We start from the raw sequence: 17,213 nt of genomic DNA on the forward strand, positions 1-17,213 counted from the left end.
GATGATGTTTCTCAAGTCCACAAGAGGTATTTCAAGATTTAAAGCTCTCTTGGATCAGGACATAGTGTGAACGCACAGACATCTAAACTTGCTAGGATCAAGGGGAACGGAATTGGGAACAGGAGAGCGTGGGAACGTAGGTCGTGAGGGACGCGGCACTGCTTAGGGTATAGTCGAGCATCGCTGCTGATCCCCGCTTACTGTGTTGGTTTTCCTGGTGTTTCTGATCAATTCTCGTTTTGTTGGTGTCGAGTTCCATCAATTCCTCGACACTTTTGATTGTTACGAGTTCTAAGTCGGAATCTTCTTATTCTTCCTTACATTTCGAGCTGTTTGGTCAGGTTTTTCTCGCTTTCAAATGGAGGGAAAGCTTGCGGAAATCACCCTATTGTTTCAGAAGTTTAAGGCTGCCTACGGAAAGAACGATGTGGATACCAGTGACAACATTCTTTCTCAACTCAAGGTTTTGTTCTTCTTCGGCCCCTGCTCAATTGGAAAAAGTATTGATAGCTTTTAGGTTTTGGTGATGCAGGTTTAATTTTTTGCGGCAATTTGTTTCCTGGGAGTAGTTTGGATTTGCAAATGTTTTTAGTGGTGAGGAGTTTTTCGATCTTGCTGGATCGAGGATTGAAGGAGATGTGTTAGGTAACAGTTATAGTTGGAACTGCATGGTGTTGCGTGAGCATTTATCAAACCAGTATTTGAATGTTGTAGGTGAAGTTGACGGAGTTGCCTGGTCTTCCGCCTCTGTTCAAATCGTCTCCAACAGCTGTGCAAGAGCTCCTTCTCGCAAGTATGTATAGCTATTTCTTGCGCTTTTAAGGATGTTCCCACAGTCGTTTGCAGATCCTTTAGCGGTAGTCACCTTGTTCAATTCAATTCTCTGTCGATTGTTTTTATACCTCTACTTTTGTTGAAATGCTTTTAGGTCTGGTCTGGTCCGGTCCGGAATAACAATCAATCGTTGACGGTAAAATACATGGTGTTGACTATCAGGTTTCTTACATCTAGCTTGTTTGTGTAGCGGAAGTATCAAATGAATAAACTATAGTGTGTCTATAGAGTTTAGAATTGAAATGTTTTTCCGAAATGTCCTTGATGACGTAGCTTCTAATTCGTCATGCTCGCGATCGTGAGCAAGAATTTTGAGGTAGTTTTGGTAGCATGCGGTGCATTAGATGACATTCTTCCCCACGATGCCTCGAATGCATTGTAGACATTTGGGGGCAGTCCCATTACCGCCCTTATTGACTTGTTTGCAAACCTAAAGATCATTCCTTTTTTTGGCAGGAGATATTTTTGAACATGCTGTCGTTCTGAGTGTGAAAATGGAGGATCAGGATGCATTCGAGCGTCATTTTCTTCAACTGAAGTCGTATTACACCGATACTAGGTATGGGTTAAACATTTGAGTTTGATAATGATAGGGTGGACAGCCTAGGTGCTTCTTGCCTGTCGCTCTCAACGTGTGGTTACTCCATAAAGAATCCATAAGGTTAATGCACGGAGGTTGTGATTCTGCCAACCTCACCTTTTACACTTAGTCATTTTTACGTTCTCATCGTTAGTGGGCTTCACACCTACATTCGTACTCGATTTCAGTCAGGTGCTTTTATAAGTTGTTTTGGATGTTAAAGAGCCTACTGTGCCCATTTTCACTGTATTTACTGTTATAACATTCTCAACCTTATGTGTATTCTTGTAAAATCCCCATGTATCTCAGAATTGTCTGAAAACTGGAATGCACAAATTTGTTGTGTTGAGTCACGTTACATTGTTGATCAATTTTTCTTAAACATAAACTGCAGGGGTTTGATTCCTCCATCAGAACAAGAGTATCCTATTTTAGGTCTTAACTTGCTCCGGCTATTAGTTCAGAACAGAATCGCGGAGTTTCATACAGGTAATTTGCTTTTTTCTTTTGGCGCATTTGGTTAAGACAGTCTTGCAGTTTTATTGCACGAAGTGCCGTTAAGCCTATCCTTCTTTGAACAATATCCTACATTGCAGTTGTATTTGTCCGAACACGGAACATGTAGTGAGCCCTTTTTGTTGTAAATACTTGAGCCGAAGGCCATATATTATGAAGGCAGCTAATGTTCTTATCTTTCTTTTTATCTGTATCTGGTTATCGTGATGCTTGACTTTGCTGTTGATGATGTTTGTAGAGCTAGAGCTTCTACCATATGCAGCTCACGATCATATTTGCATAAAGCATGCTTTCGAGCTGGAGCAGTCTTTCATGGAGGGTGCTTACAATCGTGTGCTGAGTGCACGTCAAGCTGTTCCACATGAAACTTACGTGTACTTTATGGACCTTCTTGCTAAGACTGTCAGGTATGATTCCTATATATATAATGGTTTTCTGGGTTTATTGCGTACATTCTGTTCTTTGCAAGGAATATGCTCTTGTTTTCGGGAATATTGGTAATGATGTACTTTCATTATCATCGTGCACAGAGATGAAATCGCAGGCTGTAGTGAGAAGGCGTATGATTCTTTGTCATTGGCGGATGCAAAGAAGATCCTGATGTTTGCATCTGATCGAGACTTGCAGGCATATGTACTGGATGTAAGTATACGTCTAGGTTTTTGCTCCAAATTGTTCTCACACAAATATGTAGTAATTTTGTACATCTCACATATTATTGACTTCTGTCATTGTTTCTGTTGAAGTTTTTCTACGTTTTCAGTTTTGAACGATTAATCGGTTGACTGTAAGCAATTGATGAGGATTGGGGGCTGGGAATTGCACAGGATCATCCTGATTGGGAGATTCGTGGCACCAGGGTGTACTTTCAAAAAGCCAAGGAACTTGCACCATGCAAAGAGATTCCTTCTCTTCAGCTGATCAATCAAACTCTAGGTTATGCTAGAGAGTTAGAGCGTATTGTATAGAATCAGGCTTACTGCCGCTCAAGTCTCTTATAAACTTCCTTCTTTTCACCCAAAAGAAAATTTCGATGAGGTGACAGTTGCATGCATTTATACGCTAAGTATGATTTATACGTGCAGTATGTTGTACTCGAATGCATGGCGCGTTAGTTGATAGTTAACGTTTCTGAATGTGATAATCTTCTCCACAGAAAAGTTAACCTCTACCTAGGCACATCTTATTCACTTCGAAGGATTCTGCGCTCGAGAGATCGTTGCCTCGTACTTTTAGATTGTATCCTGTTAATGAGTTAGTTGAATGTGCTGGTGCCGTAGGCTCTCTTTCGTCATTTTTCATCTGCGTGGGGATTGTGCAATGGCTTTTTTGGCTATGTGGATATCATGTGCTGTGCAACGAAGAACCTCTTAGAATGTATATAGGGGCGAAACAGTGCTCAACAGATAGTCTTCACTGTAAGGAGTATTTAATCGTCTTTCTAGTAGGAGCATGTTAAGATGCTATAAATGGGTGCGGTTCACCTTTAAGTGTAATCAAGCGAATTGCATTTCAGATCAAATGAACCAACGCATTTGGAGAACTGCGTGTAATTGATATCACGAATATTACATCTGTCAGCCACAATTTCGCATGAGTTGTCAATTCTGTGATACCAAGTCTACATTTAAGGATGAAACAATCACCTATCGACTACGATTCAAAATTTATCATAATACATCTTAAGGCAGCAAAACAAACCAGCAAACCCTCCGAGTCAGTAGCTTCGGATTTCACTCCGCATCTCTTGGTCCAGACGAAGTTCTTTGCAGCTTTCTGATGATTCTGAACATTGATTCGAAGCTTCTTCTCTCTTCTAGTTGAAAAGCAATAAGGGGGTTGAAGATGTCACTAACTTGACCAGACAGGTACTCTGTCCATGTGAAAGGTTTACACAGTGGTGGGTGTGCAGAGCTTACATTCTCTGGAGCAGTGGTGATGAGGATATTGGCTGGAGGGTAGGCCGAATACATCATGGAAAGCCGACCCTTGCCTTGATTCGGGACTGCTCGATGTAGAACAGCTTTGTAGGTGGCGTTTGTGAGCACCTGTAAGTCATAGAGACCAGTTGTCAAGCTCAAGAGATAATTAGATATGAAGTTAGAACTGGTTATTGTTGTTCTCCTGTTTCGGTTACTGAAATCTTTTGGAATCGTAGCACATTCTTCATCAAACCCATGCGTGGAATTAGTCCAGAGTATTTCGACAAAGTGATGTGACAGGAGCTGGGAGGAACAGGGATGTACCTCGCAAACGGCAGCCATGAGAACAATCATGACATCGTTTCGAGGTGGTACACTTACCCACTGGCCATCTTTTATTAATTCAAGCCCTTTAACATCACACCCTTGGTGCACTATGGTGAGTAGTGTATCATCAATGTGCGGTGGAAGCCCGATGTCTCGATCTGGATGCTCACTTGCGGGGTAGTTGCTGATTCTTAAAACTCCGAACTGTTCTGTCAAGTAGGGTTGAAAATGTGCGGAGTTAACCTGAGGTTTCAGGCCCTCAAGCACGAGCTCCATGATCTTTAAGGCCAGCTTATGTGATTCCGCATTTTACTCGTCCATGCTTATCCTAGAGTTTTGACACAGCACTGATAACTTTTAGTTCACAAGTGTTAGTTTCATTTGAAGGTGCAAGAAAACTGGCGTGCATAAGATTAACTTGAAATTTTGGCGTCGCCATGAGTTAGAATACAACTTGGTCTCACACAGTGTAGGATAAGGAAAGATGGACCCGATGCTCCTGAAGTGTAGTTGGCCATTGACTGACCAGAAAGTGCAAGCACAAGCAGACCTTGCTGGGGTTGAAAAGAAGAGATATACTGATTATTTATGTCATGATCTGCTTTAGGACGATGAAAGAACCACTGACACTTTACAGGGACAGTGAGATTGATAGCTTGGTTGCTACTCACCCGAAATCGGAATTGCCTTTAGGCCAGAACTTGCTAGCAATTACGTCGGCTTCAGAATGTGGGTACCCAAAGGTGATAGCTTCGGATGCAATTTCGCTGTTGAACGCGTCTGCGACGATGGCTCCATTCCCATATCCACACAAACTCCCCGGTGGCCGCTTGGCTTTCAACCTTGTTTCATCTGGCAGTTCAAAGACCTTGCCAGCTTGAGCTCTGGCCCTCTCTATCACGACCTGTTGAATGCCATGGTTGACCAGCTGGAAGGCGCCCCAGTCTTTGCATGCGTGAGCAATCTTAGCGATTATACGCTTCCGTTCACGTTCATCGACATGATCGTCTTGAAGTGCTGCAAGGTCAATGAGAGGTATGAGATCCGAAAGATTTTGCTGTGGCTGCAAATGTCCCCTTTCCTCCATTTTAAGACCGCATTGACAATGCGTCCAAAAGAATGAGTTTGGGATCTTCATCAGTTAACAGTTCTCGGACATGGTGTTATAAAATTCGAGTAGGACACAAGCTCGTGGACGAAAACTTTTGTATACAGTGGTGACAATCAGAGAAATGGATGGCACCCTTTAAACAGCTCTCACGAGAATAGAGACGGCGGCTCATACTGCGGAGCCAGGACACAAGGTTGCCTATTGCTTCGGCTAGAAAGCAGCTTCTGAAAACAAAATCTCAAAACTTACGTGAGCTCGATGAGTTGATGAATCTCTGGGGAAGGACTTGGACAACTTAAATGGACTCACCTCAAGCACCAGGCGCTCTAAGAGTACCCCTCATCATATTCAGAGATTCGAAGTGTGCAGGGATGTAGCAAAGGGTTTACATACACCGATCGAGAGATTAAGGAACTGGCTAAAGGTAGCCTCATTTGATCGGATAATCGACTTTCCTAAACAGTTAGCACCGAATGAGAAAAGCTCAGAGCTTCAGACAACCTCACCTTGTATCAATCTCCAAGTACAATTCAGTACCAGGGTTGATGCTTCGAGATTAATGACTGCATGATTTGTTGGATGCGAGGGGTGTGTATTTATCATGTCACGATCAGCCCAGCTTCTCAAGAGTCGATAAGTTGGAATATTACAAGATTCAGAGGATGATTTTCCAACATGCAAGGCACACATGGGATTGTTTACATCCAATGAAGTCTCTTGGAGACAGGCTAGGGCCACGTTCGGCGATCTGTCCAGTTGAATGAAGGCAGAGATCCAAGGTGCACTGTGGACTGGGATTCGGACTTGATTTTGGAGGGGCCCCAGAAATAATATCCAGTTCGTGAGCTTCTTACTTCGTGTCTGGACAGGGCATACTTGTTGCAAGATGAGAGGCTGCACTCCTTCATCACAGCCACGGGCCTGCTTCTGGGGATGTAGATCGGCCGCAGCGCTGGACCAAATCATTGAGTAACCACAAAGCTGGGTATTGGCTGGCTCCTGTGTCGTGCAGATTCCAGAATTGGACTTCCGCAACAGCCGCATGAGCTAGAATAGAATGTAGACTCCCTAAAAGGGTATCACATCCAGACTGGGAAGAATTTCCCATATCACACAATCATAGAAGAGTCTCCTCGGAGCCGCCCTGCCAGACCCAACAATCAGCTTTTGTGATATTCTGCGCCGGTGGACCTCTTCTGCATGCAACAATAGCTACTGATGACTGTGAATGCTCCTGAAATAGCATCTTGAGAACTGTGTGACGACTTTATCCGGAATTTGCTATTCACTCCACCCACTCTGTCCAACGATAATAGTACACTACAGTCGAGGCACTGCCGACTGGCCACTGTAGACTTGTGTGGAGTCTGAGTCGAATTCAGGACTTTATTACCAAAAATAGAGTAACTAAAAACTAACGTATATTAAATTTTCCCTTTTGAGGACTAATTTTATCCCGCAAGAGCTCAACAACAATTAACTTGAAATTAATCATGATAAGCACTTAAAATTTTCACATACGATTCAAACCTAAGGCAAATGTATTTCTAATTATGGAAATGTGTCAAAACTGTTGAGAATGTTTTAGAGAAAGACACAAGAGAGTATATAGAAGAAGAGAGAGCTTTTAAACAAAACTATATATTGATGTGGTTGTGTCACTTGTATACAAAGAGGAAGAGAAGATAAGCAGGTTTTCCCCACTACATTCTAAACACTATAGCTGCAGTATTTATTATAATTACAATGAATGTTATGGAGAACACCGTCTATATTTAATGCTCTCAATACTCCTCCTTATTTGTCATAATATTTATATAACATAAAATTTGTATAAAATTATAATCTATATTTTTTTGTAATTTTGTATAATCAATAGCTGATGCCTCATTAAAACCTTATCTGGAAAAATCTTCTTGCATTTAAGGGCAAAAACCATAGATGAAAGAAAAAGAGCACAACATCATTTTTTTATTATTATTTAAAGAATTCATTAACTTTCTTATTCAAGAAAAGAAAATTGGATCATACCAATGTCATAAATAAGTCAGCAATGGTTGCACAAAGGAAGAGTTTTGATGAGAAGATTAGCAAGCTTATTTATAGATTCAATTTTTTTTTATTTTAAGTGCTCAATCAATAACCAAGTTATGGATATAACTAAAATATTTTGGATCAATATGCTTTCTCTTATTGCCTATAATAAAACCAACTTACATCTGTACAATATAAACACTATTGTCTGCATACAAAATAGTTAGAGAATCATCATATAAAAGTCCACATGTTGTTTAAATGAGTTTATCAATTGATTGCAACCAAATGCATTCCCAATATACTTCATGTAAGGCAATAATTTTTGCATGATTGGATGAAGTTGCAGTTATAATTTATTTCATTGATTTTCATGATATTGCAACTCTATGTCTTAAAAATATATAGCTTATTTAAGATTTAGCTATTATAATATTAGATTTATATCTTCCATCACAATATCCAACCAATTATGAATCTACAAATCATGTGTAATAAATTTTCAAGTCTTTAGTATCTTTAAATAGTATAATAAATATTTGATGTCATTCCAATGTTGTAGTGTTGGACGTCCACTATGTCTTGCAAGAATACTAACTATAAATAAAATACCTAGTCTTATAGATGTGGCTAAATAAAAGAGTGCTCCAACAGTTGTGAGCTATAGATATTGATCTTCCAATATTTTTTCTTCCTCCTTACATGGATAGTATGGATTGCCACCATTATGACCACGTCCAACCATTATTGTTGATAATAGATAAGCATCAATCATATTGAATCTCCACAAGATTTATCTAATATACATTAGTTGATAGAAAAAAATGTTACCATCTGTGAGATGCTTAATTTGAAGACCAATGCAAAAAATTACTTTTCTCAATATATTTATCTCAAATTCACAGATAAGTAGGTAAATAGCTACAATGCATATAGATCTAATATCTATTATGTTAAGGTCATTAATATATATATATAATAATGATCACAAAACTAATTTTATCTCATTTGATAAATAAACAAGGGATCAATGGATTACTTATGAACTTATTTGTAATTAAATAATCTCAAAGATATTGATACCACATGCATCTAAATTGTTTTACATCATATAAGGCCTTCTATAATTTAATACCACAATATCATCCTAGAGTAGATGCATGTAGAATTTTTAATTCCAAATCAAATGGATGTCACGGATATACATAGGTACTTTAGTAAATACCTATATGATTATGTAGGAACAAGTAAAAGAAGATAAAAATAGGCTTATTTCATAAGATCTTCTAGAGTAGTTTCCTAGAAGCTTCATAGATACTGCTTTGACTTTATATATGTCTGTAGTTGATTGGTAGGTTAGAAACTTGGTCAATAAATTAACCACGTGTTGGTAGCTTATAAAACGAGTTAACTATGTAGCATACAAATAGAAAACTTGCCTTGCAATTTAAGATACATGTCTTGTAAATTCAACATGTTTTGGAAGTCCTATAGGACATCACTACATAGCTCTTAGTTAAGAATATATATGGAGGCAAGAGTAAAACCTTCTTCAATCTTGCTAATGCCTTTTTATTCTTTAGTCTTGTTTCAAGACTTTATAATCTTTTTGTTTTTGATAAAAACCATTCTAGTTTAATATTATATCACCTTTTGAATGACTTTGTAGTTATCTTCAATGATATTAGAGTGTATTGAGGATTTTCTTTCTTCGAGATTTATATCCTTGACAGTTTGACAAGAGTGTTATTTTATTATTTTTGTCTTATTTTAGAAGTGAGTAGATTATCCTATTTCTATTGTTGTATTTTAAAGGTTATGGACTATCTATTTTTAAATAAAAAATTTTTATTTTCTAATATTAATCTTTTTTTTAAAGAAAGTAGATTATCCTTTTTTTGTAGAAATTTTTATTAGAAGTTGTGGATTACATTCTTTTAATTTAATTCTTTGAATTTGTTTGAATAATCTATGAAAGGAAAGATTATGGATGCTACTTTCAGCAGAAGTGAAAATAGATTTCTAACTATTGCAGATCTTCATGAACTTCTCAATATTCTAAGAATAGAAATCTCATGTATTTTACGATATGAATCATAGAAGTACTATACCTATGCCTATGGAAGAAGTTTAGAATTTCTCGCAAAAATTTGTACAATTAAAAGAAGTAAGTAGATCAATCTTACAACCAAATCTAAGGAATTTTCTTACTACAAGTATAATGGAGACAAGGATTAGTATGCCTGAGAAGTTTGATGAAACAAGATCAAAATTTTGAAGATTTTTGCAATAAGTCAAGCTCTATCTAAGATTGCATCTTTTTAATATCCCAATGGATTTATCCAAGTCAGATACATAGGCACACTTCTATCAAGAAATATTCTCTCTTGATTTGTACTTTTAATAGAAAATAATTTGTGACTCCTTTATGATTTGAATTCATTCCTAAAAGTGTTTACAGCCATATTTGGAGAAAGAAATTGAAAAAGAGTAGCAAAGTCCAAGCTCTTATCTTTATGGAAAGGATCACGATTAACCATCATATATATTGCTGAATTCTAAAACCTTGCTTATGACGTGGATAGATATGATAAAGCCTTTATTAATCAATTTTGATATGGATTGAAGGATAGTATCAAAGACTTGTTATTGAGAATACCAAAAGTAGAATCTTAGGAACAATTTATTGCTCAAGCCATTGCATGTCATAATTGATTATTTAAAAAATATCAAGAACAAGAATTTGGTTGAAGAGAAAAACATCAAATAATGATGGCAACTTTTAAATTTTCATAAACTTATTCATCAAAGCCAAAACCAATGTAAATTGATATAGTACTTTTTAAATCCCTCACAAAGTAAGAAAAGAATTTGCAACATCAAGAAGACTTATGCTTATATTGTAGAAAAGCTAAACATACTGCTCAATATTTTCCAAAGAAATAATGCAATTACAAAATGAAAAGGATAATTGCCAAAGAAGACAATGTATCAAAAAACAAGTTATTCCAGCTACAATAGGGACCATGTGATTGAAATCATGTAGAACATCTAGTAAAGGTCTTATTCTCTCCTCAGATTCTTCATCTTGTTTCACAATAGAAGTCTATTTAGGATTAAAAAAAATCACAAAGTCTTAGCCTTGTTGGAATCTAGAGCCTCAGCTTGTTTTATAAATGAAAACTTTGTCAAAAAAAAAAGATATTTCTTTAGTTAAAAAAATCAAACATGTGCATGTAGAAGTAATAGATGGACGTTCATTGTCTTTTGAGGATGTTATACATGAAACTATTCTTGTAGAAGTAGTAACTAATGGTCACAATAGTTTAATAATATTTAATATAATTAAATCTCTTTCTTATTCAATTGATTTAGGATTATTGTGGTTAAAAAGATATAATCTTCAAATAGATTAGATTTCTTATAATCTTGATTTTTTTTCATAGTTTAGTTAAAGGTCCTGCTGGACAAGTAGAAATCCATAAGTCTAGTACATCCAAACCATGATTTATAGATACAAGAGCTTTTATGTATGCCACAAATGAAGGGCCATCTTTTGCCATATATGCCATCTACATTATTGATAGTAAGAAGATATCAAGTAGTATTTCTAGTCAATATCAAGATTTTTAGGACATTTTTGAAAAGAAGAATAGAGATATTTTTTCAGAGCATCATCTTTATGATTGTTCCATTGATTTTCAAGAAGAAAATCAACTACCATTTGGACTAATCTATAGACTATTACAAAATGAATTGGCTATACTTAAATAGTATATTAATGAGAACTTGGCTAAAAAATTTATACACCATTCTAAATCTTTAGCAGGAGCTTTGATCTTATTTGTGAAGAAAAAAGTCAAATCTTTGCAGATGTGTGTGGACTATCAAAGACTTAACAAGTTCATTGTTAAGAGTAGGTATCCTCTACCTTTGATTTTAGGAATTTTTTATCAACTAAATGAAGAAAAGTTCTATACAAAAATAGATCTACAGAGAGCATATAATTTGATTTGCATCAAAGAAGGAAATAGATGGAAGATTGCTTTTTAAACAAGGTATGAATATTTTGAATATAATATCATGCCTTTTGGACTCACAAATGCACCAGTTGCTTTTCAACATCTAATGAATGATATCTTTTGTGAGTTTCTTGATGATTTTATCATCTTTTATTTAGATAATATTTTCATCTATTCTAAGAATATAAAAGAGTATATAATTCATATTTATTACATATTATAAAAACTAAAAGATGTAAGATTATATGCAAAGATTGAAAAGTATGTATTCCACACTACTCAAGTTGATTTTTTGGAGTACATCATTTCCAATGAAGGCCTTATAATAGATACAAAGAATGTCCAAACTATCATAGATTAAAAGATCCTAAGAATAGTAAGAGATGTACAATACTTTTTGAGCTTTGTTAATTATTATCAAATCTTTATCAAGAATTTTTTTCGAGTTGCAGCTCCACTTACATATTTCACTTATAAAAACAAACTTGAGTAAAATAAAGAAGCCAAAGTATCATTTGTTGCTTTGAAGAAAGAATTTATTTTTGCATCAACTTTGTATCGCATCAATTTTTTTAAGGCATTCTTTATGAAAATAGATGCATTATAGTTTACCTTAGCTGTAGTATTATTACAAATAGGAACAACTAACAAACTCCATCCAATAGCTTTTCATTCCAGGAAATTTTCAATAATCGAGATTAACTATGAGATCCACAACAAAGAACTTTTTGAAATTATAGATTCATTTTAAGAATGGTGTCATTATCTATAAGGTGCTTCAAGTTTAATTACAATATATATAGATCACAAGAACCTCGAGTATTTCATGTCAATACATATTTTGAATTGTTGCCAAGTCTACTGCAATATGTCATTATTAAGATTTGATTTCAAGATCACATATCAACTTAGAAAACAACAAGTTTTATCAGATGTTCTTTCTAGATGCTCTTATCTTGCACCAAAAGAAAAAAAAATGTGTCTTTTGATCAACAAAGAATAGTCGTTTTGAAGTCAAAACATTTTCATCTTCAAGCAATGAAATCAACATTAATTTTTTATTTGACCTTTGTCAAAAAAATTCAATCAAGTATGTCCTTTGATTCTTTTGTTCATGATATCTAAAATCTTTTTTTTAAATATCATGTTGTTTCAAAGTTCAAGTTCAAGAACAACCTACTCTATTTTGAAGGATGCCTATATATTCTAAAAAGAAAAGCACATTTATGTATTCTTCAAGCATGGCATAACTTTCCAGCATTAAAATATTTTGGATACAATAAGACTTTAGAGCTTATATCTAGAGATTTTTTGTGGGAACAAATTTCGAAGTTGGTAAAAGACTTTGTTTAGTCATGTGATATTTGTTTAAGATCAAAAACTCCTTATCATTGATTCTATGGACTTTTCCAACCATTGCCTATACTTGAACAACTATGGTCTTCTATTTCTATAGATTTTATTACAAATCTTTTAAGTTCAAGTTCATATGACTCTATATTTGTAATAATAGATTAGCACATTTTGTATCATGTACAAAATCTATTTTACATGAATAAATAGCTAAGCTTTTCATTGACAATATCTATTGTTATTATGGATTGCCAAAAGATATTATATTAGATAGGAAGACTCAATTTATATCAAGATTCTAGAAAAGCCTATTTAAGATTCTAAAAGTGGATATAAAGCTTTATTTAAATTTTCATCCTCAAACTAATAGGCAAACAAAAAAAATGAATCAAGTTCTAGAGCAATATTTGATATATACCATCAATTATTATTAAGATAATTAAATAATTCTTTTTCCATTGGCATAGTTTGCATTCAATAATTTGGTAAATTTTTCTACTCAACAAACACCTTTCTTTGCTAATTATAGTTATCATTCATGACTTGATACTTTTGACTTTTTAAAAATTAATAATCCTATCGTAGAAGATTTAGTAAATCATTTTTTAGAACTACATGCAACAATAAAGACACAATCAAAGGAAGCTCAAGAATGAAAAAAAACCAACACAAATGCCTATCACAAGGAACAACCACAATTCAATGTAAGTGACAAGATATGGCTACTTCGTTGTAATATCAAGACTACTTGTTCTTGTAACAAGTTGGACTATTATATGTTATGACTTTTTTTTTTACTTATGGATAAATCAATCCTATTTTTATCGATTATATCTACTAGAGTCTATAAAGATCCACCTTATATTTTACATATCTCTTCTTGAGTCATATACGACTGAATAACTTGGAAAGAAGACAAATGCCATTTCTTCCTATATAAATAGATAATAATAAAGAATTTGAGATAGAAGAAGTTTTAGATTCAAGGCCGCACTGAAATAGGTTAAATTATCTTGTTCATTAGCATAAATATGATATTAATGAACACACATGGAAGCCAACAAAGAATCTTTCAAATGCAGCAAAGAGAGTTGAAGCTTTTCATTGACAATATCCATCAAAATTAAGATAAAGAATAGCAAATCTTTGCTATAAAAAGAATAAGATCAAAAGAAAATAATATTTTATCTTCTATATTTCTTTGTAGATTTTGTATATTTGTAATGCTAAAGAGATTGAAAACTGACAACCAACAGATTCAATTCAAGAACTTTTATTTACAGACTTATCAGATGAGACATTGCAATTGTCACAATCTTTTAGATGATAAAATTAAGATGAAGATCTTCAAAAATGACATATCTTTTCTTGAATAGATGGTAAAATATAACGTATTTGTTATCATGACCTTGGAAGAAAGTCTTGATGTTTGGTGATTTTATTAGAAATAAGAAAAATTCTTGATGGTGTTTCAAATGTCTTATTTGAAGGAAGTTATAAAGGCCTTAATAACAATCAAATAACAAGGTGGTCCTCTTGCCTTAGTATGAAGCACTATGAATGGCTGAGATGACCTATCAACCATCTTCGAAGAGAACAAAGATCAGAATATGTAGCAAACATAATTCATTGCATCTTAGATTTCTTCAACATATAAAGATTACTCCTCATCAAACTCATCTCTAGAAGAGAGGATAATAGCATAGATATATATAGATATTCTAGTAAATACTTATTTGATTAAGTAGAAATAGGTAAAAAAAATAAAAATAGATTATTTTCATAAGATCTTTTAGAGAAGCTTCATAAAAGCTTCATAGATATTATTTTGACTTTACATGTATCTGTAATTTATTAATAGGTTAAAAACTTAGTCAATAAATTAATCAAGTGATAATATCTTATAGAAAAAGCTGACTATATAGCGCACATATAAAAAACTTACTTTGCAAGTTAAAATACATGTCTTGCAAAGTCAACATGTTTTGGAGATTTTATAAGACATTACCTCATAACTCTTAGTTAAGAGTATATATGGAGGCAAAAGTGAAGCCTTCTTCCTTCTTGTCAATACCTTTCTAGTCCTTAGTCTTATTTTAGGACTTTTTAATCTTTTTGTTTTCGGCAATAGTCATTCTAGTTTAATATTATATCACCTTTTGAATAACTTTTTAATTCTCTTCACTAACACAAGAGTGTATTGAGGATTTTCTTTCTTCGAGATTCATGTCCTTAATAATGAAACTTTTATATAAGTATTTGTATCAAAAAAACTATAGAAATATACAATTATCACATCCATGACACATATTTCAAGGACAACATGGACTTCCATTCCAATAATATATCAAAATATAATTGAATCCATAACTATAAAATGTATAGATTCATAATCAATGCCAAATTGTTGGATAAATCTTTCAACAATAAAACAAGCTTTATAGCAGATTATTTACATTTTAGCATCTTGCTTGCATATTAATATTATCTTATATCCCAAAAAATAATATTTAAGAGTGTCCACAATTGGACCAAAGACTTTCTACTTACATAAAGAAATATATTCTTTTTTAATGGCATTTTTTTATATTAACAAGTCAGAGCTATACATTGTTTCTTCAATGGTTTGAGATTCAAGATCCTCTTCCTTGTAAAAAAGAACTTCTGTAATCATGCATGCAAATGATTTATTTATTGTAATAGATAGTCTATCTCAAATGTCATTTATAATATAATATAGAATAGATAATTTTATATTTAATTTGATTTTATTCCTCTTAATATGAAGATTTTTTATTGCATGAGGTGAAGATATAATTTACATGGACATATTATTATTAATTGATAGTTCCGTAGGTTTAATAGGAATTTTTACAAAAATAATATCAAAATTAGCACATGTTATAGCCTTCTTTTTATGTAGTTGCTTATTTGGTCCACAAGTCTTTTTAGTTTTTGATGTTATAACCTAAGATATATTAATTAGTGATATTGCAATCTAAGAAGGTGCATTTTGAGCATCATTAATAGAAATTCTTGTAATCTAAAGAAAATCATTAAAACCATCAAGTGTTTCATTTGCAATCCATTTTAGATACAAAATCGTGGCAACTTCAGTTTCAAACAAAGATGTTTTAGAATCAAGATTCATTATAAATATTTTTCATGCTCCAAATATAAATATTATATTTTTTTATTGATTAAATATTATTTTTTGAATAAATAGGAATATATTCTCTTGAAAATGAAAATTTTTAAAATGTTTACATAATAATATGTTAGTTGATGGATCAACAATATGAATAATGCTTGGTGAATCAAAACTAACATATATGCATTTTTGTCAATAATCTCTAATGGTGTGCCATTGAAGTTCTAATACTAAAATCCAAGTACAACAATCAAATATTTGTAGGTGAGATATATTAGGAATATGACTTGAAATGAACTCTTATGGTATATTAATTTCAAGAAAAGAATGATAGATGTATATTAATACTACAGCATGCAAAAATACATGATCCTACATAGATGCATATAAATTTGCTCAAAAGAGTGGTTAGATTATAAATTGTATATGCTTTATAAATGACTCTGCAAGTCCATTTTGAGCATGTTCATATAGAATACAATATGTCAACTCAATTCTTGTTACAATACAATATTCTTTAAAAGATTTTAATAAAAATTCTTTTGTGTTGTCCATATACAATGTTTTGATAGGATAATCAAGAAAATATGCTTGGAAATAAATAAGCATAGATATTAGATTGAAAAATACCATGTTTTAAATTGATAATAATGAAATATGTGATTTTTTGCTTCATGCATCAATAAGGACCAAAAAATAACAAAATAATCTAGATATTGGATAAATAGGACCACAAATATGTTCATGCAATCTTTTAAGTATTAGTGGTAATTTTTATAGGAGTTTTTAAATTGAAGGCCAAATAATTATCTTGCCTTATAGACATGCATGACATAATTCTATAGAATCTACATCTTGAAGTTTTAAATTATGTCGAATTATATATGGAATTATCTTTTAAAATAATATGGATCTTAAATGTTCCAATTGTCCATACTAAAGAGAAATGTGAATCTTTGTAATAGATGATGCAAAATTAAATATAATAGAAAGCCGGATTGCAATCTGGTATAAACCATTTGTTGCAACAAAGACTTTTTCAACAATTTTATAGTTCTGTGCAAGAACCAAAACCTCTCGCCTATTTAAAATGGCAATTGAAAGATGATAACCATTAGCACACACATCTTGGTAGCTAATCAGACTTTGAGGTATTAAAGGCATAAAAATTGCATGTTTATACTTTATAATGGAGCTTGCAAATAATTTTACTATTGTTGTTCTTTTTTGGATATAAAACACATTTACTCTAGCTATGGACATCAAATTTCTAGTTTGTTAAGTTGAGGACTATTATCTATCCCACAAGATAATATGTGTTGTTACAAAATCAATGAGCGCATCATTTGACTCATCATTAGAG

The 17,213-nt window shown here is 33.3% G+C and overlaps 3 protein-coding genes across 3 annotated transcripts; 1 reads left to right on the forward strand and 2 right to left on the reverse strand.

Annotated features, from left to right (window-relative positions):
• The first annotated feature begins 212 nt into the window (after positions 1 to 212).
• On the forward strand, positions 213 to 2,984 carry LOC112291629 (26S proteasome non-ATPase regulatory subunit 8 homolog A). Its single transcript, XM_024539314.3, has 7 exons — positions 213 to 463; positions 715 to 793; positions 1,291 to 1,393; positions 1,809 to 1,903; positions 2,169 to 2,337; positions 2,461 to 2,572; positions 2,758 to 2,984. The coding sequence occupies exons 1-7, from the start codon at positions 359 to 361 to the stop codon at positions 2,896 to 2,898; spliced, it is 804 nt and encodes a 267-aa protein (XP_024395082.1). The 5' UTR covers positions 213 to 358; the 3' UTR covers positions 2,899 to 2,984.
• A 432-nt stretch (positions 2,985 to 3,416) lies between these two features.
• Positions 3,417 to 4,455, reverse strand: LOC149987855 (gibberellin 3-beta-dioxygenase 1-like). Its single transcript, XM_090255521.1, has 3 exons — positions 4,177 to 4,455; positions 3,787 to 3,978; positions 3,417 to 3,551 (listed from the first exon to the last, which is right to left on the reverse strand). Exons 1-3 carry the CDS (start codon positions 4,453 to 4,455, stop codon positions 3,417 to 3,419), a joined length of 606 nt encoding a protein of 201 aa, XP_090111647.1.
• LOC112291626 (protein LATERAL BRANCHING OXIDOREDUCTASE 1) lies at positions 3,448 to 6,334 on the reverse strand. Its single transcript, XM_024539311.3, has 3 exons — positions 5,797 to 6,334; positions 4,851 to 5,196; positions 3,448 to 4,507 (listed from the first exon to the last, which is right to left on the reverse strand). Exons 1-3 carry the CDS (start codon positions 6,332 to 6,334, stop codon positions 4,489 to 4,491), a joined length of 903 nt encoding a protein of 300 aa, XP_024395079.3. The 3' UTR covers positions 3,448 to 4,488.
• Between the last annotated feature and the right edge of the window lie 10,879 nt (positions 6,335 to 17,213).

Source organism: Physcomitrium patens, chromosome 14 (genome assembly GCF_059467195.1).
Source record: "Physcomitrium patens ecotype Gransden chromosome 14, ASM5946719v1, whole genome shotgun sequence".
NCBI classification, from domain to species: Eukaryota; Viridiplantae; Streptophyta; class Bryopsida; order Funariales; family Funariaceae; genus Physcomitrium; species Physcomitrium patens.

Excerpts from the sequence above, each read along its gene's own strand:
- LOC112291629 (XM_024539314.3), top strand. The coding sequence starts at position 359 with ATGGAGGGAAAGCTTGCGGAAATCACCCTATTGTTTCAGAAGTTTAAG. Across the intron at positions 794-1,290 it reads GCAAGAGCTCCTTCTCGCAA|GAGATATTTTTGAACATGCT; the intron begins GTATGTATAGCT and ends TTTTTTTGGCAG. Across the intron at positions 2,573-2,757 it reads TGCAGGCATATGTACTGGAT|GATCATCCTGATTGGGAGAT; the intron begins GTAAGTATACGT and ends GGAATTGCACAG.
- LOC149987855 (XM_090255521.1), bottom strand. The coding sequence starts at position 4,455 with ATGGAGCTCGTGCTTGAGGGCCTGAAACCTCAGGTTAACTCCGCACAT. Across the intron at positions 3,979-4,176 it reads TCATGGCTGCCGTTTGCGAG|GTGCTCACAAACGCCACCTA; the intron begins GTACATCCCTGT and ends TATGACTTACAG. Across the intron at positions 3,552-3,786 it reads CAGAGTACCTGTCTGGTCAA|ACTTGGTATCACAGAATTGA; the intron begins GTTAGTGACATC and ends CCTTAAATGTAG.
- LOC112291626 (XM_024539311.3), bottom strand. The coding sequence starts at position 6,334 with ATGCGGCTGTTGCGGAAGTCCAATTCTGGAATCTGCACGACACAGGAG. Across the intron at positions 5,197-5,796 it reads TACTTGGAGATTGATACAAG|CACTTCAAGACGATCATGTC; the intron begins GTGAGGTTGTCT and ends TTGACCTTGCAG.